The 23096-nt window shown below is 37.2% G+C and overlaps 2 protein-coding genes across 4 annotated transcripts; one reads left to right on the forward strand and one right to left on the reverse strand.

The window, feature by feature from the left end:
• Positions 1-349: 349 nt before the first annotated feature.
• Positions 350-4915, forward strand: LOC136223263 (protein RETICULATA-RELATED 4, chloroplastic-like). Its single transcript, XM_066011174.1, has 8 exons — positions 350-1024; positions 1906-1974; positions 2168-2299; positions 2402-2455; positions 2555-2599; positions 3607-3746; positions 4395-4520; positions 4598-4915. The coding sequence occupies exons 1-8, from the start codon at positions 458-460 to the stop codon at positions 4662-4664; spliced, it is 1200 nt and encodes a 399-aa protein (XP_065867246.1). The 5' UTR covers positions 350-457; the 3' UTR covers positions 4665-4915.
• LOC136223253 (NAD(H) kinase 1) lies at positions 4489-12150 on the reverse strand. Of its 3 annotated transcripts, none has more exons than XM_066011162.1 (13): positions 11973-12149; positions 11013-11181; positions 10804-10923; positions 9380-9564; positions 9244-9285; positions 8833-8946; positions 8552-8646; positions 8302-8408; positions 7996-8069; positions 7810-7888; positions 7353-7660; positions 6261-6597; positions 4489-4638 (listed from the first exon to the last, which is right to left on the reverse strand). In XM_066011162.1, exons 1-13 carry the CDS (start codon positions 11997-11999, stop codon positions 4628-4630), a joined length of 1668 nt encoding a protein of 555 aa, XP_065867234.1. In that variant the 5' UTR covers positions 12000-12149; the 3' UTR covers positions 4489-4627. The 3 variants fall into 3 exon arrangements, with proteins under 3 accessions (XP_065867234.1, XP_065867231.1, XP_065867232.1); XM_066011159.1 differs by lacking the exon at positions 4489-4638 and adding an exon at positions 5025-5172 and having other exon boundaries at positions 11973-12150; XM_066011160.1 differs by lacking the exons at positions 4489-4638; positions 9244-9285 and adding an exon at positions 5025-5172.
• Positions 12151-23096: the final 10946 nt, after the last annotated feature.

The raw sequence follows: 23096 nt of genomic DNA on the forward strand, positions 1-23096 counted from the left end.
ACAAGAGAAGCACCCGACGGGGAGTTACACGGAGATTCTACGTTTTCATTAATATTCATATAGAGATATATACGAAAAAAACTATAATAATTTTTTTATTAAATTTAATTAAAAAATATATAAAGCAAAGATTTATCTTTCTGTAAAGGCTGGAAGAAACTCATAAACAAGAAGAGAATTTATTTTTCTAAAAAAGAAGAAGAGAGTTTTAGGTCTTCTTTCTCTAAAAGATATTTATACTAAAAATTAAAATTAAGATATTTAGAGGCTAAATCAATGTGCTAGGGCTAAAATTGTAACTTACACATTCTTTTTATTTTTATAAATATTCCTTAAAAAATCAGAGAGAAGAAGGAAACTCTGCTCTGTTGTGTTTGTCTTCTCTTTTTCTCAACTTATATAAATTTCATTTCATTCACACCCGCCTCTCACCTACTTCTCTTCTCCGCCTCCATTCATGGCTTTCTCCGCCTCCTTCTCCCCCTCTCTCCCAGCTTCCAATTCCAATCCCAATCTCAATCTCCACCGCCAATTCCTTTCTTCTCCTTCTCACTCACTTCTCCGTCTCCGTCTTTCCTCCCCTCTCTCCCTCCGTCTCCACCATTCCACTCTTCTCCCCCTTTTCCCCCCTTCCGCTTCCTTCTCCGCTGGAAATGATAGCTTAGACATCAACACTCCTTTTGGCGGCGGAGGTAGCAATAATAGTAACAATGGCGGCAGTGGTGGCGGCGGCGGCGGCGATGGGAAGGGTGATAGTGATAATGCAGGTGATCGGAATAGGAAGGAGGCATTGATGGTGTTGGCTGAAGCTGATCGGCCTTTGGAGAGTTTACCGAAAGACTTGGTAGCTGCGATCCAGGGAGGTAGAATTCCTGGGGCGGTGGTTTCGAGGTTTCTAGACTTGGAGAAGACTGGATTTTTGCGGTGGTTGCTTCAGTTCGGTGGGTTTAAAGAAAGGCTGTTGGCTGATGATCTCTTCCTCGCTAAAATCGGCATCGAATGTGGCGTCGGTGTATTTACTAAGGTTCGGTTCTTAATTTCTTTTCATGCTATTCGAATTTCAAACGGAAATGCACTTGGATTTTTAATCTTTTTCTCTTTTTGATGAATAGAGTAAATTGAATGTGTGCTTTTGTTAAGTCTTGATTCTTCGTTACTTTCAATGAGGAATGCATGCTTAAATAGAATCGCTTTTTCAGAATTTGGTAAAGGTTTCATAGTGGTTTTACATTCAGAAACTTTCCTTTTTGGATTTGTCCATTAATGTTTTTTACAATTTTGATTAAAAATAGCTTGTGGTGAGATGATATGCAGATTTGTTGGCATCTATGTTGCTCTGAAACTTTGATGCTAAAGGGTTTCACGTTTCGGTAACAGAAACTCTGGAAAACTTGTAGAAAGTGTTCCAGGTCACTTTTAGAAATTTGTCTTTTAAAATTGGAAACTCATTTACTAGGATGTAATGTGTTTTCAGAATTAGTTATGATATAAGTGTGATCAATGTGTTTTCATAAGTGGATTAGTGCTAATCATATGTTAAATCTTTAATATTTTCTAGATCATCTTTAACAAGCTTTCAAAATGAAGAGATCTCTTTTTTCTCCTCTATTGTGTTATTTACATGTAGTTCTTTTAAAATATCGTTTTCCGATTTCTCATATCAGTTTCCTTTTCTATAAATACAGTTTCCGATTTTTTATTCTGTTTCGGGTTTTTTGTCCCTTTCCCTGTAACATAGGTTGGCATTAATCACCTTTCGGTTGCATTTCTGTATTTGCTTTATCTTTGAATTGATTTTCATGTAATGCTTTCTCTGTCTGTGTCTCTTTTCTATTATCTACCTTCACATGTTTATAGTTTACCTTATCATCAGAAACTTAATGTTAATATGATCTCTTTGTTCAGACTGCTGCAGAGTATAGTCGTCGCAAAGAGAATTTTTTCAACGAGCTGGAAATTGTTTTTGCTGATGTGGTAAGGCCATATAACAGCTTCCATTGATATTATCTCTCTTCAAACTTTTCATCTTATATTCTTCATAGTGCCTATAGTATTTCCTAAGCTTGGCACTTGAAAATTGCGGTTTTGCCTGTAGTACATTATGGAGCTATTATCCTGCACTTTTTATTGAACATTTTATGCTCAATTTGAATTATCTTTCTTTTAGGTGATGGCCGTAATTGCAGATTTCATGCTTGTTTATCTTCCTGCTCCAACTGTTCCCCTCCGACCACCTCTTGGAGGTGGTGCAGGACCTATTGCAAAGTACTTCTATAGTTGCCCTGATAATGCATTTCAGGTTTTTTTCTTTTGTCAAAAACTTTCATGGGTTGCTTTTATTGTTTCTGGCGTTTTATAGATGAGACTTGAGATAACTCTGTTTTCTAAATCCTGTTTGTAGATTGCTATTGCTGGAACTTCCTATTCCCTATTACAGCGAATAGGTGCAATTGTGGTAAGCAATTAATTTATACTATGTATATTATTATTTATCAATCTAAATTTCTTCCTTAATGTCCCAAAAGTAACCCGGAATTATTTATCTGTTGCTCAGCGAAATGGAGCAAAACTACTTGCTGTAGGCACGGCTTCGTCACTGGTAAGCTATTACTGCTAAGTTACTTAACTAATGTTTACATGTTAATTTGCCTGTAATTGCATATGGCAGATCCCTTTCATTCCATAACATGAAAGATCTAACTGAGATGCCATCAAGATAAGTCGAAAAGGATTTGACTCAAAATGACATCAATGAAATTCCCAAAACTAAACAGCTGTGAACAAGAGGTCACGGGTTCGAGTCTTAGGAGCGGCCTCTTGCCAAATAAATTGGTAGGGGAAGGCTTGCTCCCAGTACACCCTTGTGGTGGGACCCCTCCCCGGACCCTCGCTCAGCGGGGACGTGTAGTGCACCGGGCCGCCCTTTTTTTTTAAAACAACTGTGAACATTTATATTAATCCCCAACTTGCAAGAAGTAAGAAAGAGAAAAATCAAGGCCATTTTTTCCCATTCAGTAGAAAATCCCTTTCTAAAATTATTGGTTTCGTAAAATGGCATGACTTTGTATCTTTCGCTTGTAAATGACAACTGTTTCTAGGGCATTGAGATTTTGTTATAATTAAAAAGCTTGAGTGATGGTTGTATAAGTATAACAGAAACAGATTTTAGGACTCTAGAGTACATAATACCTTCAGATAGTGCTGTCAATTTTTGACACGACAACACCATTTACAGAGACAGCCCACTTGACATGACCTGATTGACACAATTCTCATTTCTGTTGCATTTATATCATTTATAATCATGTGGAATACATTGATCACATAACACAATTATGACAATGACAACCCACTTTTACACACCTAGACCTATACAATATTTATTTCGGTAATATGTTTATTATCCGTCTCATCCTGTTCTTGCTTTAGTATTGTGCTGTATTAACTCTTGCTGGAATCACATAACTGCATTGCCCTGTCTCTACTTACTGCCTTAGTTCTACTCTCTCTTATCTTTTGCAGAATCAGTGATTTCTTTATAGAAACTTATTTGGTTGTTCCACTTTTGAGCCTGCAAGCATGTGATCCAATTTACTTTTGTTTTAGGTTGGTACAGCTGTGACAAATGCATTGATCAATGCAAGGAAGGCTGTGGATAAGACTTCAGCTGGTGAAGTTGAAAATGTGCCTATTTTGTCCACAAGTGTTGCCTATGGTATCTATATGGCAGTTTCTAGTAACCTCAGGTATGATTTTGGATTTTCTATTGCATGCATTATAATTTCTATGATGGTCCAAAGAAAAAAAAAATCAACGTGGAACCAATAATAGGGAATAAAACGAATTCTCATGCTCAGTTTCGGGTAGCTCATGGCTGGTTTTGAATGGCTAATCACTTCTTGTGAACATGTAATCTTCAAGAGGAATTTCAACTTTTGGTTTCCTTGATGGAATTGGTTACATGCTGTTGCTTCGTTACGTGAAAATGGAAAACGGGAAACGACATTCCTAAAATATATAGAAGACGGAAAGGAAAGGTGTAACTAAAAAAGTATATGGATACATCTATAGATTTTTAAAATTATAAGAATGTATGTTTAGTATGTATATACATACTTAAAAAAAACATACAAGTCACAATAGGTGGGAGAAAGATTTTTTTTTTTTTCCATTTTGGTTTCCGAACGGATTCAGAAATGTGATGTAGAACGCTTTAAAATCAAAGTTTCCTTGCAATACAGTGCTGTTATTGTGTTCAAAATAAGAGAGAAACTATATATGCTAATAAAGTTTCCGTAGCACAAAGGCAAAAAATGCTGCATGATGATAGCTCTGCTTTTGAGGGTCTTCTGTGCATTATGGGGTTGTGCTGATGAATGAGCTCTGCTGAACAGGTATCAAATACTTGCTGGCGTCATCGAACAGCGGATATTGGAGCCTCTATTACACCAGCATAAGCTTATGCTTAGTGCTATTTGTTTTGCTGTTCGAACGGGCAACACATACTTGGGCTCATTGTTGTAAGAATTCATACCTTTCAACTCTCTGAACTTAAATTTTATTTGTAGTATCTGATATTGACAACTAGATTCATCAGGTGGGTCGATTACGCTCGCTTGATAGGACTTCAGAAGGCTCCTGAGGAACAGAAGGTCTTAGCTTAATTTTTATCAATCCAGAAAATATAATCAATTCAATTTTTGTGGGAGCTATGGATGCTGAAATACAAGTTCTTTCTTTTCTTTTCGGAAACTTCATACGTCAGAATTAGTCGATTCTTCTTATCATTTCCAGATATGTTTTATCAGGATTCTAATTTGAACTGTTGGAAACAACATATATAGAGCAAGAAGTAAAAGTATATGTACATTTTTCTTTTCTATAATTCGAATATCTTCGGCATTGGTTCACAGAATTCTAGTTTCAGTGTCCACAAATGTATTTCCTTTTTGTTCACTGCATTTAGGCAATCCCTTCAGCTTTCAGACACGATCTTATGCAATACATGATTACCAGAACGCTACCTGAACCAGATCTGTTTTTGATAAAACACTGTCTCGGAGGAAGGATCTGAATTGCGGTGATGGAATCAGCAGAATGGTTTCTGTTTCCGGTAGGCGTTAGGAGGGGAAGCTCCAACATAGGTTGTAAGAAATTGATTTCCTGAATGGGCTGTTGTAACAGATTGAAAGCTGGTTAGTGAGGTGTCTAAAAAGGTGGTTGTGTTATGTGATTGATAGAAGCATTAACTGAAATTGGTGGCCATTTAAGTCTGAAGGGTGGAAGTGTCATAATCGTGTGTTATGTGATTGAGAGGATCTTTAGCTGAAGTTGTTGGCCATTTAAACTCTGAAATAGGCTGAAAATGGTTATGGCCTATGAGCTAGGGCAGATCTATCTTCTGGGTCCACGGGCTTTGACAATCTCTTTAATTTTGATTAACGGTTGAATTGGTTAAGTATTTTTTACTTTTTACTCGAACACACCAAAACAGTAAAATTTTAAAATGCGAGAGCAAAAAAAAAATGCTCGCATCTGGACTTTAAAAAATTGTCCTCAGTTCCATTTATCTAACTTTACTTGATTTCGAAACCTGGATTCCTAACTCCACCACTGTGCATAGAATATAGACAATACTTGGTGAGTGGAAATTGAAATTTTGTTAAGCACAGTACATTCATGGGTCAGACTGAGAGGTTTGGACTGAACTTCACAGACCCACTCTGGAAATTTATATAGAAACTCATTTTTGAAAAATTAAAAATTTACAATTATATCAAGTAAGAATTTCATTTATATCAAATTAAGTAAATTATTATTTTTAATATATTTTAAGAATTAAAATTTATAAACTAAAGGTTTACAAACCCGATCCATTGGAAACAGGCTGGATGGATATCCGGGACAGTGAATAGGACTAATTGTAACATAGATCATAAGAAAAATTGCTTTTATGTGAACAACAGAAAAATTAAGCAACTCTAACACTCTAGCTGGTCCAAGTAATACAATTCAGCCACCCTAAGGAAGACTTTGACAACTAGGTTTTTCCTGTATCTATTCAATTAATTTAAGGCTATTTATCATATTCCAAGGGCAATTTGGTCTTATATTATACATTCCTACTGCCACTGATTTTTTTCATCATCATCTGCAGATAATAGTGTCACATATCTGCTACATTTTGAATTTTACATCCTACAATATTGCATATAAAAACTAAATCATCTTTCTTCATCAGCTGAGCTATAATTACTTACTGTCATCGGGAAGAAGTTGAGCGGGATGTTGATGATCCCGAGGGCCATCGAACGATTGGGTCTTCCTTAGATTCCAGTGAAGACCTTCATGTATGCTACGGAAGAAGTCGTCGGTAGAATCGACCTGGCATGCTGTTGGCACGGGCCAAGGTGCCATGCTGCATACAAGTGCATCACCGGGAGCTAACTGTTTCCTGTCCTTGCCATCGAAGGATACCCAAGCAGAGCTTCTGCTGTTAAAAGGGACTTGTACCCGGACTGTTACGTGTTCGGGTAATATCAGAGGGCGGAATGATAAGGAATGTGGACAAATTGGTGTGAAGAGGATGCCCGGAACCTGCAATAGCAGAATATGCATTTAAATTATCATCAATCCACTTCTGAAAACACATTACATCCTAGGAAACGAGTTTCAAAATTTTAAGAAACGGGTTTACTAATTTTTTAAATTATAGAAACTTGACGTACAAGTTTCTGAGCGTTTTTGTTTCCAAAACGTTTCGGAAACGTGAAACACTTTAAAATCAAAGTTTCGGTGTTTGTAAGAAGGAATAACTTCCAGTACAAGCTCTAGCAATAGCTGCTAGATGAAAACCATTTTTTTTAATCATTTGGAACAATACATCAACAAAGCAGGGACAATCACAAAGATATTCATTTGAAACGTCACCGAGAAGAAGTTTGTGAACATATGTAGGAAGGACATTGTTCATTGTTCCTTTTCAATCTCGAAGCAAAAAAATTCTCTAGACACAAGTCAAATGACCACCATTAGATGTACTCTCAAAAAACTTGTCCTTGGATGCGAATGAATTTTTAACCAATTCTTTAAACGCTCTCTACATTTAACTAATTCTTAAATTGAATCTTATCTACACCATTTAATATATGTGATTCTACCGGCAGGTTTCTGCTTATGTTGGCACTGTACTTCACCAGGAAATTCTGGTTCATATGCTTAGATGAGAAATATCATAATTCAAGTATCCTGGCCGAGGTTTACTTCTAAGGAGTGCATTGTTTTCTTCATCAGTAAACTATCACATGAAATGAAACACAGTTATTTAAGGAAAAATAGGTATTTGGATTTACCTGTGGATGCACCATTGAACCTCCAGCGGCTAAAGAGTATGCTGTGCTACCAGAAGTAGTTGATAAAATCAACCCATCACCTTGCACACATGTCACAAAGGAGTTGTCACAAAAGCATTCCAAATTTGTGAGGAAAGATGATATTCCACGGTCGATTGTAACTTCATTTAGGACAAGTATAGGATCCTCAGTTTCAACCTCATTTGTTGCTGAATCTCTAATAACGTGGCATTGCAACCTGTGTCGTAATGTTATACTAATGGGACCCCGGAGAATGGAATCAAGGCAATCTCTATAATGTTCACTATCTAAGAACAGTTAAAGAATACTTTTGAGTCAGACATCAGAAATATAACGTGTCATTAAATTAATGATAACTCCTTTGAGAACCAAGCCAGTATTAGCTGTAGACCATTTTCACATTTAAGGAAATTTCACTAGAAAACTTTAAGGATACAAAATGGTGTCATAAAGCCAAGAGAACCTAACGAAAAAGGAACAACCGGAGGAACTGGTCCTTTGAACATTGATGCAGTCTGAAAATGGAGAAAGCAGATGGTAAGTTCTCCAAAAAAAAAAAAAAATTAGGAGGAAAGAACATTATATATGTACAGCTAACCTAGATCGAATTAAAGGCACATACCCAAAGAACAGTACCATCCCCACCAAGAGTTATCACGAGGTCAACTTTTGCATGTAGTAAAGAAATTTCCTTGTCTGCAACGTAAGTTCATGAACTCATAAATAATATCCATTTTGAGGAAACCAGTTATCAGGCATTGTGCATTAGAAATTTATTTCCTTTTTTGCAATTGCAGAACCTAGCATAGGGTCCTTAAAGATTATATATTAGGATTATGGACCAAAAGAGGATATGAAGAAGAATATTAAAAACAATATGAACAAGTTGGCTCATAGATTCAAAAAGTAAGAATATTCAACAATTTACCGTCTTTCCACGTTTGCAAAAAGTCAAAGTAAGATGATTCTGTCAGAAGTTCACGCTTCACACGAGGCTCAACATAAATTTTTAACTTTTTATGCTCCCTCAACCATCTGATAATGGAAATTGACAATTTTAGATATATAGAAAAATTTGCCCAATGGTATGCAAGCATTAGTTGAAAATAATAATATTAACCAAGCTCCAACCAAACACATATACATAAAAGGGAAGAAAACAATTTTAGTATTCTCACCTGACCATATCTGTACAAAGAATTCGAACAGAAGTTGAATTTGGTTTGGTAAAAATAAGCACAGTCTGTGGGTCAGATTCCCACTTCAAGGAAATCTGGAGAAAAGAAGCATTTGATTAGATATATACAAGGGGGCCCCAAATATACTGATCCTGACAAAGGTATAAATGTTCTCAGCAGGTCATATAAGGTATATATATTTCGTAAGATTTTCCGGTGTAATACTTAACAGTATGACTTGAAAAAAATACAAAATGCTTATGGCCTTGAAGGGGTAATACCTGTTTACTGCTGCGCTCAGCAGTTGTTATATTTCCCTTGTCAAAAGAGACAACATCATGTTTATGCTGATCACTATCTTCACCTTTGGAATACCATGAAAGTTTAAAAGATGCCTGTATCAGGATAGAAAAAATGGAATTCAAATAAGCATTATAATTTTTCAAGCCCATGACGCGATATCATCGAAATCCATTACTACAGCTCACTTGTCAAGGAAGTTATCACATTTCGCACAGTGGATTTGAAAAGCAGCAGTAAATATAAAATTAGAAAAAAAAATGAAATGCAAGTATATAACCAATAATAGAAGTAATATAAGGAAAAGAAGGAAAAATAAAATCCTTCCAAAATATCCTTTCTAAGTTCTAGATAGGATATGGGAAACCTCAAGAAATGTTAATAAAAATTACCAAGACTTGGGGGTTTCCATCCAAACATGTAATGCTGTTAACCTAGAAAGATATAGATGTATGCAATCAAACAATAAGCAGTGTCAAAATGCAAATTAAATAGCTAGGCAGCTGAGAGGCACGTATGAGAAATTACCTTCCTCTTCATCCTACTCTTAACCGTTTTGGAATCAAGATCATTCTCTCCATCTTGAAGAATTTCATGGGAGCAAATCCCATTTAAATAGCAATTATCTGATTGTTCTTTTGTGTGATTAAAGACCACAGGTGGCTTGGACGAGCCCTCTGTCCTCCCTTCAGAAAACCCACCATTACAGTCCCCTGCAGCACAAGCAATATAATTCCTGCTTAATTAAAATGGGAGAAGACAGGTTCTGAACTCTTAACCCCCCAAAAAAAGCACACTTGGAGAGAGAGAGAGAGAGAGAGACATGTAATGATCAAACTAAGAACCAAATTAAACAAACAACAAATTATTGCCACGTGCAAGAAACGACTACCACTTCTAATTGGTTAGCATCAAAAGAAAGTTACAAAAAATTTGAGCATATAAACTAACAACCTGCGAAGGAGTTAACAAAACAAGACAATATTGATGCTGACACAATAACAGCTTCAAAGCAAAAACTTTATATGGTGCCAAAACTTTTCAATGGCCTAGACACAAATGTCAATAGAATGAAGGCATCCACACCCGCAAAAGGCAAAGAATACACGACACCATGATGATCAAATTCCAAACTGAATTAAGCAAACGACAAAATCTTGCCATGTGCAGTAAAAATAGACAGCCACTACTAGCAGTTTTACTGTCGGTTAGGATCAAATGGGATGTCCAGTAAAGGTGTTAAAGAAATAAAACAGGACGGAAAGTGATTTAATACTGCATAGAAACAGCACCAGCCCTGAGCCTAGGCGAGGAGTGAGACCTCCTAGGGCCCAGGATGAATGGCTGGGCCCAATTGCCCAATAATATCGATACGAAACAAATAATGATCGAACAATTTTTAATGAAATATTTAATTTATCATTTATTGGAATCTATTTTGAACTTTCAAATACATTCTTTTAAGAAGGCCTCTTATCTTAGTCTAGGGCTCATAGTGTCAGGACCGGCGCTGGATAGAAATAATAGTAGTGGCAGAAATTCCATTACTAGAAACAAATGAATGAATGTGTCTTAGACAGCAAAAAGCCAAAGGACACAACTTAAAACTTACCAAATTGAGAAAAAAAAAAATCTACAGTGTATTGCTTGCCACATTCAGTAAAGTAGTTAAAATCAGTAGAAAGTTGCTGAAAAATTCATAGGGTAAGAAACATCCAGCCAAGGTGTCGAAAAAAAAAACAAGCATGATCCATAGGGAACTCAATAAATCAAAGCTATTGGAACAATAATCTCCAACTAATTAATAAAGAATCATGAAATAATTCTCTCTGTTGTCATAGAAGCTTTTTCATTTCGAGTTTCCACCTAATAGTCATGCATAAGATACCTAACTGCATGAAACTCATCTGATAGTACTATTTATTAAGTATGTTTATTTAATCATTAGAAACCTCTACGCTGCAGATGTTGGTTTCGATCCCTCTCCAGTTCGAATCTACGTTTCCACTCAGCAGCCTCAGCTTGGGCAGAAGCTTTTCCTTCAGCAGCTCGCCTCAACGCCTTGGCAACAGCTAAAGTGTAAAATTGCATGTCAGCTTCAAAGGTACATTACATAATTCCAGTAACAGAATAAAAACTCAAGAGTTATATACAAGCATACTTCTTAGGGCCTCTGAGAACTCTATAAGATGGTCGTCAGTTCCATGAACTGGAGTCTGTTGAAGAATTTCCTGCACTGCCTTCTCCGAATGGAAGAGAGAAAGAGAATCAGTAAATCCATTTTCTGGCTCTGAGCATGAAAAACTAGCATCTCCATTAGCACAAGAATCCTATCAAACAAAAAGCATATCATTTAGCATAACAATATAACATACTAGGTAGCTGACCAATGAGAAAAAATAACAGAACTTCAAGCATACATAGTCACACGGTTCTGATTTAACCATAATTACATTCGACCATCTACTACACCATAGCAAACTTATACATAATCATTTTCAAATTAGAAACAGAGAATTTCTAAGCAAACAAATAAAAGTGACATTCCGGTCCTTCAGTGACCTACCTTTTGAAGCTGAGAAAATCAACTAACTTGACTTTTCAATCAATTACACAAATTGACTAGTTGAAAAGAAATCAATGCAATTAATGGACGAGATCAACCAACAAACAACTGCATCATCATTCTCACATACGAAATGACTAACACGTTTGAAACATAAATAATTTCCAAAATTAACGTCACTGGTGAAAATCAAAACCTAATACGATTCACCCCACCTACCTCCACCAGTCCACGGTCTCATAATTATGATCCATCACCGAAAACAGAAACAAAACAACTACTCCTAAAATCAAAATTTAATTCACCAGCAAAAGCACACTTTCGCATCATTCCCCAAACCTCAAGGATACTATAATTGAAGAATGAAACATGAATAACAAGTCAGCTTGTGCAAATCATCCGAATAAAAAAAGAAACAAAGACATGCGCAAGTCACACCATTGGCAACATTTTTCAAGTAGATGAAAAAAAAGGTCAGAAACAGATCCAAAACTCGCAATCAAACTGACAATAAAAGTCAATGAAGCAGAAAAATCAGCAAAAAAAGATACATACAGTAGAATTGAAGTGGCTTGGAGCCATGATTCAGTGGCTACTGAAAATCGGAGATACCGATGCAGGGAATGGAAAGGGAAAAGCCGTTAAGAGATTCCGCACATGAAACGAAAATGGGACTAGAGAGAGAAATAGTAGTTGGAATTAATTCATCATGTCGAGAGAGAGAGAGAAAAGAAGTTGGGGATTTAGAGGAAATAAATAGATGAAGAAAGTCTCATTTTGATAGGGTCCTACTGTAACGCGTGGCAGGTCGGAAAACACCCGCTGTGGAGTGCAATAAAATTTCATAAATTACAACTTACGTCTCTTTCTTTTTTGTTTTTCTAATACTAATAAATTAGGTGACCCAAAATTTCCCCGCCATTTTTTGATTTGTAAAAAATGTGACTTAATTTTCTAATTATATTTAGGGGAAAGTTAAAAAAAAATTAAGTGTTTTCGGTTTTTAATACTTTAAGAATTATTGTGATAAAATGATATTTTATGATTTTCGATATTAGGTAGGGGCGGAGCTAGGGGCAGGGAGGGTTGACATTCCGGATGCCGAAATACCCGTAGGGATGTTCTACTAGTTAAACTTGCAGTTGCCATGGCTGTTAGGCCTGCACAAAACTAACCGAAAAATCGAGTTCCGAAACCGAAATCAAACCGAAAAATAGGTTAACTGTAATCGATGGACTAGTTTACGGTTTTTATTTTAAAAACCGATGGTTAACCGAAACCGAAAAATAAACCGATTATGTATTAATACACATAAAACTAGTATAAATATATGTAAAAATTTAATTATCAATCTATAAATATACATATTTGTATTTAATTTTTAAGTTAAAAATATCAAAATAACTTAAAACTTATTTGTTTTGGAAATTTTGTTAATTAAATTTGAAGTTACGTATTTTTATTTAATATTTAAATAATTATATATTTATTTTAAAATGAATAATTAAAGATGTAAAGTGATATTTGCGACGAAAAGTCACTAATGGTTAACCGATCGAAATATAGGTTAACCGACCGAAGTTTATATTAACCGAAATATGGTTAACCAAATTAAATGGATTGGTTAATGGTTTTTATTAATGGACTGGTTAACCGACCATGTGCACCCCTAGCCATGGTGTTTGGGAAGAAAGATGGGGCAGGAGTTCCAACCTTTCTGTGTTATATTTTTTTAGGTTAGAGATGAATAAAACGATGTCGTTTCTTTCATTTCTGATTTAAAGAAAAAAGGAAAATACATATGTATCATTTCTTTAAACTACTTCTTTTGTTGCGTTCTTTCTTCCTCAATGAAAGAAGAAGCAGTAGCAGCAGTTCACAAATAGGAGAGCAAAAACCAAGGTCCTTCGACGATAAGAGGAGACGCCGCTCAGAATAAGACTAAAGTTATTGGTGTTCTACTTGAGCAAGAGCAAAGTTACTAGTGTCAACGGGCAAAGATTATCTGGCTGAAGGATGGAGATCTGAATTTGAAATTCTTCCATGCTAGTGTCAATGCGCGGAGGCAAGCGAATGTGATCTTGAGTTTGCTCGATGAGGACGATATTGAGATCTCTGATGTATACGGTATGGGCGAAGTGGTGAAATCCTATTTTGAGCAGCTATTCCGAGGAACTGTTGGTAGTCACTATGAGGCTGTAAATGTGTTGCCAGTAACGGTTACGGCTGAAATGAATGAGGAGCTAATCAAAATATTTACCTTTGAAGAGTTCACTCTTACAATTAATCATATGCATACTGACAAATCTCCGGGACCGAATGGCTTAAATCCAGGTTTTTTCCAACACTATTGGCATTTAATTAATAGGGACATTTTTGTAGCTTGCTCTGGATGACTTAATAGGGGTAAATACTGTTGAAACACCTTTCCACATGATTTTGATTTGACAAAATTATTTAAGTAAAATTAAATATATTCTAAACACACTAAGTTTAAATGCTTTGATTTATTACACTAATATGTTTGTTCAATGTTGAGTTAAATTGTTTATAAGACATAAAGACTAAAAGGCTTAAAGCCCAATACGGAAGTCAAAGCCCAAGTCAAACAGATCAAGATCACTCGGCCCGCGTGTGCAAAACGCTGTCGTTATGAACAAAACGCAACTCAGCGGGAGAAGGATCTAGAAGACCTTCGTTGAACAACTTCGGAATGAAGCTGCTGAGTTGAATCGACAAAGAGTACAAGACAGCAGCTGAGCAAGAACAACTTCCAGACAAAGTGTTTCCACTTTGGGTAAAGTTCAGAAGACACAGGACGCTGTCTAGTTGACCTTACCATAAATGGAGAGACATTCTGCCGAACTGACTAAAAGCTAACCGAGGACAGAAGATACTCAAATGTGATTAGCCGAGAGCTCTGAGCAAGACTGAGTGACAACGAATGGAAGCCGTTTCCCTCCAACGGTTATTTCGAAATTCGAAATGACTGATGTCTCAGACGTCTCTATAAATAGAGCCCTTCAGTTGCTTCATTTAACACAGAACTTTATCAAGCCATTACGCTGACCAAAATTCTACTCAAAGATCTGCGAGAAAAAAAGCAAAGCAAATACTTACACCAAATTCTATATCTTTCGTGTAAAAGTCTAGAGTGATTATTCAATCATCTAAAGTGTCTTAGCAATTGTTGTTTAGGACAAATCTTTATCATTTCTAGAGATTAGAAAGGAGAGGCTGAGTACTCGGTTATAGTACTCAGCGAGAGTTTAGGAGTGAGTACAGGTATAGAGGAAGGTACTCTTGTTATACTCAGCTTCTAAATTGTAAAAGGTTTGATGCTCTACCGTTAAAGAGCTCAGTAGAGAATTCGAAAGCTCAGAACGTGTTCCCGGGACAGGACGTAGGCTCAAAGGCCGAACCTGGATAAATCTGCTGAGTAACATCTTTCTAACCTTAAACTCCTTAATATATATATATTGCTTGCTTAAACAAAACTGACCAAGTAAAGAGGTCACGCTGAGTTGTATACATTGAGTATCCGAGTTCAGGAATAGACTCAAGTGCTATCTCCTGACTCAAAGAAATAAGCTGACTTAGTCACCAGTTGACTAAGCTAGTGTCTTAATTTACTCAGCGCGCTGTGTTATCCTTTTTCAAAGAAAAAGAAGTCAGCCTTAACGTAATAAAATTTTAAATAGTTCCTACCCCCCCTTGGAACTAACTTATTACGTTATAAAGGACCAACAAATACCATGTACACCTAAATGCTACTATTGTAACACTTATCCCTAAATGTGAGAATCCTCGGAGGATGACTGAATTGAGACCCATTTCACTACCAATAGGCTTAAGGTAATTTTACCCGTGGTTATTTCTGAAAGTCAGTCAGTCTTTGTACCTAGTCGATCCCTAATCGATAGTGTGCATATAGCATTTGAATTAATCCACTATATAAAGCGGAAGAATAGATGGGCAAAAGGTGAAGTGACCCTAAAAATTGACATTATCAAGACCTGCGATAGAGTGGACTAGGGTAACCTGAAAGAAGCTATGAGTAGGATGGGCTTTTGTGTACAATGGATTGAGTGGATTATGCTATGTGTAAGCACTTTTGTAGTTAACTATGATATTGTTGGGCCCTATAAGCCGGGGAAAGGACTTCGACAAGGAAATCCACTCTCTTAGTATCTTTTCATGTTGTATGCTGAGGTCCTTTCACAATTTATCAGCAGTGCAAAAAGAGAAGGTTTCATAAAGTGATGTTAAATATGCCATGGGGACTAACTTGTTACGTTATAAGGGACCAAAAAGGGGTATCAGAGCCCAAAAGCTCACTGTGAAAGGTTTAACTACCTTGAGCTGATCCCCACTATGGCTGAAAACAGCACTCGGTTTCTCCCAGGAAACCAGACAACTCAGATCTTACTTGAGGGGCTGTCCATTACTCGGCCTCCCCTATTCTTCGGGTCTAACTACTCCTTCTGGAAGAATAGGATGAAAAACTTTATTCAGGAAACAAACATGAGTGCATGGGTTTCAATAGTCCAAGGCCCGTTTGTTCCTGTTGAGGTTGTGGCTGGCCAAATAGTTGTCAAAGCTGAGGCCAAATGGACAGAGGATGATCTCAAGAAGCTACAAAATCACGCTTCGGCTATAAATATGCTTCACTGTGCGCTTGATGCTGCAGAATATAATAAGATATCAGGTTGTGAGTCAGCGCAAGAGATCTGGAAGAAGCTGGAGGTCACCTACGAAGGAACCAACAAAGTAAAGGAGTCCAAGGTGAACCAGCAGATGAGACTATACGAGCTGTTCGAAATGAACGATGATGAGGGAATCTCTGACATGAATGCAAGGTTTACAAACATCATCAACGAGCTCAGGAGACTGGGGAAGATCTTCACTGAGGAAGAACAAGTCAATAAGATTCTTAGGAGTCTTCCTAAAAACTGGCAAGCAAAGAAGACTGCTGTTGAGGAAGCTCAAGACTTAACCACCTATAAATTTGATGAACTCATCGGCTCACTACTGACCCATGAGATCTCAATGAAAAATTTCGAGGTGAAGGAAAAGTCTGAAGACAAGAAACAAAAATCTCTTGTCATGAAAGCTGACTCCACTGATGGGAGCTCAACAGATGATGAGGAGATGGCTATGTTCACCAGGAAGATGAAAAGGCTGTTCAGAAAGAATGATAAATACTCTAAGAAGCCTTACAGAAAGTTTGATAAGTATAAAGCTGAGTCCAGCGACAGCAAATACAAGAAGGACAACTCAAAGCCCATTACATGCTTTGAATGTCATCAAACTGGCCATATCAAGTCAAGCTGCCCCACGCTGAGGAAAGAAAGGAAGAACGGCAAAAAGGCAATGGTGGCAACGTGGAGCGACAGTGATGAGTCTTCATCATCAGAAGCTGATGCCACTGAGTCAGCAAAGATCTGTTTTATGGCTGACGAACTTACTGAGCCATGCATCTCTGAGCATGCTGACCCCTCCATTGCATCTGATGACAAGGAGCAACCAAATGAGGTAATATCACTACCCCAGCTCAGAAATGAAATGGTTAATGCCCTGAGTGATCTCTACACACTTGTCAAAAAGTGTAATAAGAAAGTTAGAGCACTCAGCAGGCGCTGTGACGAGGTTGAAGAGGTCAAGCTGAGTGACCTCAGATTCCTTTTTTAGGACAACTCAACTTTGCATGATAACATGGAGATCATACATAAGTCTGTCTCTGAAGTCCAATCAGATTCTAAGAAACTAAGAAAGGACGTCACAACTATCCAGAACCAACTAAAGGTTCCAAACAAAAGAAATATTCCTCTGAATACTCAGTACCGAGGTACTGGTCAGCAGAGATGGAATCCTCAGCGGAAAGTCCAGTGTGACTTCTGTGGGAAGAAAGGACACACCACAAAGGTGTGTTGGCACGCTCAGCACTGGGGTGCTGACCAGTCAGTGAGAAATCCTAAACGGAAGGTCAGCTGTGACTTCTGTGGAAAGAATGGCCATACTGTTCAAGTATGTCGCCATAAAATAAAATATGATGCTTTACCTGTTGAACCTAACAAGCAAGGACCCAAAAAGAATTGGGTACCTAAGAGTAACTAGTTACTTTGCAGGTAAGCCTGAGATGTGCTGAGAAGTCAAAGATGTGGTATATTGACAGCGCATGCTCGAGGCATATGACTGGTGATGAAACTCAGTTCATCACATTTGAGCGTAAACGAGGAGGAAGCGTAAGTTTTGGAGACAACAAAAAGGGTAAGATAGTAGGGTCAGGAACCGTTGGAGGTAATCCTACTATTGAGTCAGTCTCCCTAGTCAGCGGACTCAAATATAACTTACTCAGCGTAGCTTAGCTATGTGACAATGGAAGAAAAGTTATATTTGATGACACTGGATGTAAAATATTCGAGGGTAAAACCAATGAGTTAATTTTAACCGCCCCTCGCATTGATAATGTCTTCATACTGAACTTAGAGAAAAAGTTTTCAAAAACTGTATGCTTAGTTTCAAAGGAAGAAAATTCCTGGCTATGGCACAGGAGACTTGGTCATGTAAGCATGGACCTCATGGCCAAATTAGCAAGAAAGCAATTGGTTGAGGGACTGCCAGAACTTAAATTTGAAAAAGATCAACTATGCCACGCTTGCCAAGCTGGAAAACAAACCAAACAATCTTTTCAAAGTAAAAATATTGTCTCAACTAAGCGTCCGTTAGAGTTACTACACTTGGATCTCTTCGGTCCAGTCCAGCCGCTGAGTCTGGGTGGAAGAAGATTTTCCTTGGTCATTGTAGATGACTTCTCTCGGTACACTTGGGTCATCTTGCTGAGTAGCAAGGATGAGACCTTTGAGACATTTTCAAATTTGGTTAGAAAACTTGAAAATGATAAAGACCTAAAATTGGCTCACATCCGAAGTGATAATGGTGGAGAATTCAAAAACCAACAGTTTGTTGAATTTTGTGAAGCCAGCGGCATTGACCATAATTTTTCTGCTCCTAGGACGCCTCAACAAAATGGGGTTGTTGAAAGGAAGAACAGAACCTTGGTTGAAATAGCCAGGACAATGCTGAGTGAGCATAGGCTTCCAAAGTACTTTTGGAGAGAAGTTGTTAACACAGCGTGCTATATTCTTAATAGGGCTCTTGTTAGACCTATACTAAAGAAAACCCCCTACGAACTTTGGAAATGACGAAAGCCCAACATTGGATACTTTCGTGCCTTTGGCTGTAAATGTTTTATTTTAAACACCAAAGATAGCCTAGCTAAGTTTGACTCTAAAGCTGATGAAGCTATCTTTTTAGGCTACTCAACAAACAGCAAAGCATACAGAGTTTTCAATAAACGAACTCAAGTTTTAGAAAAGTCAGTACATGTTGAGTTCGACGAAACTAACCCTGCAGGTAGGGCTGCACAAAACTAACCGAAAAACCGATTTCCGAAACCGAAACCAAACCGAAAAATAGGTTAACCGTAACCGATGGACTAGTTTACGGTTTTTATTTTAAAAACCGATGGTTAACCGAAACCGAAAAATAAACCGATTATGTATTAATGCACATAAAACTAGTATAAATATATGTAGAAATTTAATTATCAATCTATAAATATACATATTTGTATTTAATTTTTAAGTTAAAAATATCAAAATAACTTAAAACTTATTTGTTTTGGCAATTTTGTTAATTAAATTTGAAGTTACATATTTTTATTTAATATTTAAATAATTATATATTTATTTTAAAGTGAATAATTATAGATGTAAAGTGATATTTGCTACGAAAAGTCACTAATGATTAACCGACCGAAATATAAGTTAACCGACCGAAGTTTATATTAACCGAAATATGGTTAACCGAATTAAATGGACTGGTTAATGGTTTTTGTTAATGGACTGGTTAACCGACCATGTGCACCCCTACCTGCAGGAAGATATCTGCCGCTGACCGAGGATGATCCACACTCAGTACCCGCTGATCAAGATACAGCCGCTGAGTCATTCCCTCAAGGGCTGACCAAAGGTAAAAGTGAACCTCAAATTGTTTTCACTGACCAGTCTACCCCTGCAGAGATTGTTGAAACACAGACAGCAGAAGACATCAATCTACCAAAGGAGATAAGGATACCAAGAGGACACTCAGAGAGTGCTATTCTTGATGCCGCCGAGAATACCCTGATGATAAGAAATCAACTCAGGAGATACCTCAGCAACGTAGCCTTCGTCTTAGTTCAGGAACCTAAGAACTTCGCTGATGCTGAGGAAGATGAATTCTGGATGAGCGCAATGCAAGAGGAACTTGACCAATTCAGAAAAAACGATGTATGGGAGTTAGTGCCTTATCCAAGGAGTCAGAAGACCATTAGAACAAGATGGGTCTTCCGCAACAAGCTGGATGAGCAAGGAAATGTAGTCAGGAACAAAGCAAGGCTTATAGCTCAGGGCTACAGTCAGCAAGAAGGTATTGACTACGGTGAGACCTTTGCCCCAGTGGCAAGACTAGAGGCTATTAAAATTTTATGCGCTTATGCAAGTTATATGAACTTTAAACTGTTTCAAATAGATGTCAAGAGTGCATTTCTTAATGGAGTTATAAACGAGGAAGTTTATGTTAATCAACCTCCAGGGTTTGAGGATCCTAAATTCCCAAACCACGTTTATAAACTCAAAAAGGCTCTGTACGGCCTCAAGCAAGCACCACGTGCTTGGTATGAGAGGCTGACCAGTTTCCTGCTGACTAGAAACTATGTCAGAGGCAAAGCCGATACAACCTTATTCATTAAGAGAAAGGGTAAAGATACCCTGCTGGCTCAAATATATGTGGATGATATTATTTTCGGTGCTACTAATGAGTCAATGTGCAAGGAATTTAGCAAGCAAATGCAGACTGAGTTTGAAATGTCAATGATGGGAGAACTCAACTTCTTCCTTGGACTTCAAATCAAACAAGGGAAAAATGGCATCTTCATCAGTCAAGCTAAATATGCCAAGGAGATATTGAAGAAATATGATCTTGAAAATTGCAAGCCAATATCTACTCCTATGGGCACTGACACTGTCCTCTGTGCTGACGAGAATGGTAAGTCGGTAGGCAGCAAATTGTATCGAGGTATGATAGGCTCTCTACTTTACTTAACAGCAAGTAGACCGGACATTTAGTTCTCAGTATGCTACTGTGCTAGATATCAATCTAACCCTAAGGAATCTCATTATATAGCTGTAAAAAGAATCCTTAGATATTTGCAAAGCTCAGTGAACGCAGGTTTATGGTATCCGAACACTCATTGTTTCACACTTGTTGGATACACCGACGCTGACTATGGACGAGACAAGCTTGAATGAAAAAGCACCTCTGGAGGATGTCACTTCTTAGGAAGCTGTCTTGTATCCTGGTTCAGCAAGAAGCAGGCGTCAGTAGCCTTGTCTACCACTGAAGCTGAGTACATTGCTGCTGGACACTGTGTTGCTCAAGTCCTATGGATTAAGCAGCAGCTTGAGGACTATGGTGTTCAAACAAAGACAATTGAGGTCAAATGCGACAACAAGAGTGCAATTGATCTATCAAAGAACCCAATTCAACACAGCAGGATGAAGCATGTCAGCATAAGACATCACTTCATTAGAGACTGTTAAGCCCAAAATATACCTAAAATATTATCAATAATTACATCAATATTGCTACGAATTTATGCTATTTATACCTATTTAGAAAGCTTTTACTTTCGAATATGTTTCTTTCATGCAAGGTACATAAATATTTGGTAAAATCCAAATAGGAGTAAAAAGAACTCGAAAATAGAAGAAAAGCCCTACAAAAAGAGTCGAAGACGACGAAAATTAATAATGCCAAGTCGAGGACACGAACGAGAGCGAAAAAATGAAAAATGCTCTGTGCCGCGACCGCGACTTCCCCTTTTCACGGTCGCGACACACGTCCTTCAACCATTTTACCCTTCGTCCGAAGTACAATTGATGCTCCCCCATTCTCGGTAGTGAATTTGATAATTCTCGGTACGAGCAGGAGATTTAGAAGCCTAGTTACACACTTTCATTTTCGACGAAACGCGATCGTTCGGGTGGATAAAGACGATCCTTCACAACGGACACGATCCTTCACAACGGACACGACACTTCGATCAAGACTCTTCAACATCTATAAATAAAGAGTTGATGGAGAGTTGAAAGAATGTGTGATATATGTAGAAGAAAGAAATTAGTGTAGAATTTATGTAGAAATTCCGAATCAAGTGATTCAGAAGTTAGATTTCGATTCTGTTCAAAAGCAATATGATGTACACACATTGTTTACAAATTAATAACAAATTCAGTAGCGTTTAGACATTGTTCCAGTTTAGTTTTCATTTTGGTAGTAGACCGACCCAGTCTCTATTACGAAGATTCAGCGAGAAGATTGAGTAGAGGATTCGCCCCTGAGCCTGACAAACTCGAACGAAACCCAAGGAAAGGATTGACAACCCGTTCACTTGCACGCCGTCGAAGAATTCAATGCTCCATGTTCTCTGTAAACTTATATCAATTTATATTTCATCTAATAAAGTCCGTTCTATTCGATAGATTTTTATGCAGCACTTTGGTAAATGAGCCGAAGTGGATTGATGCTGGTGTTTTCATTAAAACGTATTTAATCCAAAATCTTTACAAGGAAACTTTGTTGAACACTTAGGCAAATTATTATCTCGGTAGAGTTTTAATTTGGTTAAGGGCAATTATCCCGGATAAGGGTTTTGTCGCGTTCAAAGCCAATTAATTAGAGGTTCCGTCATTTATTTCATCCTTATAATTCGTACAAAGTTTAAAGTTGTTTCTTTGCTTAATGCAAACAAATATACCTGTTTACTTTTCTAAAATACTAAAACGTTCCTGTTTTGCAAATTCATTTTTAATCAGATATTTTCTAACATCTTCATATTCTAATCTAATTCTCATTCTAGCTATTTCAAAACCAAAACCGATTAAACGATTTTTCCATATCATAAACCTAAAAGTAAATTTAACCGATTGTAAATAAGTTTTGTTAAAAAAGCGTTCCCTGTGGAATCGATATCTTTTATTACTACAAGCGTATACCGTGCACTTGCGGAAATCGCTCAACAAGTTTTTGGCGCCGTTGCCGGGGATACGCCAAAATTTTTGACAAAATTTTAAATTTTTCGTGTTTTATTACGAATCTAGGTTTATTCATACTTATTCAAACTTTTATATTTTTTATTTTCAATTACTAACATATTTATTTTTCAAATTCTGTTTTGTAGGTAGTTTCGGTTCGTGTGAAATTTCAAGTTCATGCACAGTTCTCGAAGTTCGGGCACATCACCAGATCCTATTGACCCAGAAATTGAAAGAACCCTTAAAAAGAACAAGAAAGAAAAGAAAAAGAAAAACCAAACCCCAATAAAAACTAAAATTACCGAGCCAGAAGTTATGGCCACACTTATGGATTACGCTAGGCCAGGATTGGCCGGTGTAACAAACGGTATAGTTAGACCCCAAATCAATGCAAATCAATTTAAAATTAAGCCTGCGTTGCTTAATATGTTGCAAAATAATGTAACGTTTTACGGGTTACCTAACGAAAATCCTAACACCCATTTGACAAATTTCTTAGAAATTTGTGACACTTTTAAAATTACAAATGTGACTGCAGAAG

The sequence above is a fragment of the Euphorbia lathyris genome, chromosome 1 (assembly GCF_963576675.1).
Source record: "Euphorbia lathyris chromosome 1, ddEupLath1.1, whole genome shotgun sequence".
Lineage (NCBI taxonomy): Eukaryota > Viridiplantae > Streptophyta > Magnoliopsida > Malpighiales > Euphorbiaceae > Euphorbia > Euphorbia lathyris.

Coding starts and splice junctions, on each gene's coding strand:
- LOC136223253 (XM_066011159.1), bottom strand. CDS start 11,999: ATGGCTCCAAGCCACTTCAATTCTACT. Junction 8,409..8,551: donor CTTTGTACAGATATGGTCAG/GTGAGAATACTA, acceptor TTCCATTATCAG/ATGGTTGAGGGAGCATAAAA. Junction 7,889..7,995: donor GGGATGGTACTGTTCTTTGG/GTATGTGCCTTT, acceptor CTCCATTTTCAG/ACTGCATCAATGTTCAAAGG.
- LOC136223263 (XM_066011174.1), top strand. CDS start 458: ATGGCTTTCTCCGCCTCCTTCTCCCCCTCTCTCCCAGCTTCCAATTCC. Junction 2,300..2,401: donor GCCCTGATAATGCATTTCAG/GTTTTTTTCTTT, acceptor TCCTGTTTGTAG/ATTGCTATTGCTGGAACTTC. Junction 2,600..3,606: donor TAGGCACGGCTTCGTCACTG/GTAAGCTATTAC, acceptor CTTTTGTTTTAG/GTTGGTACAGCTGTGACAAA.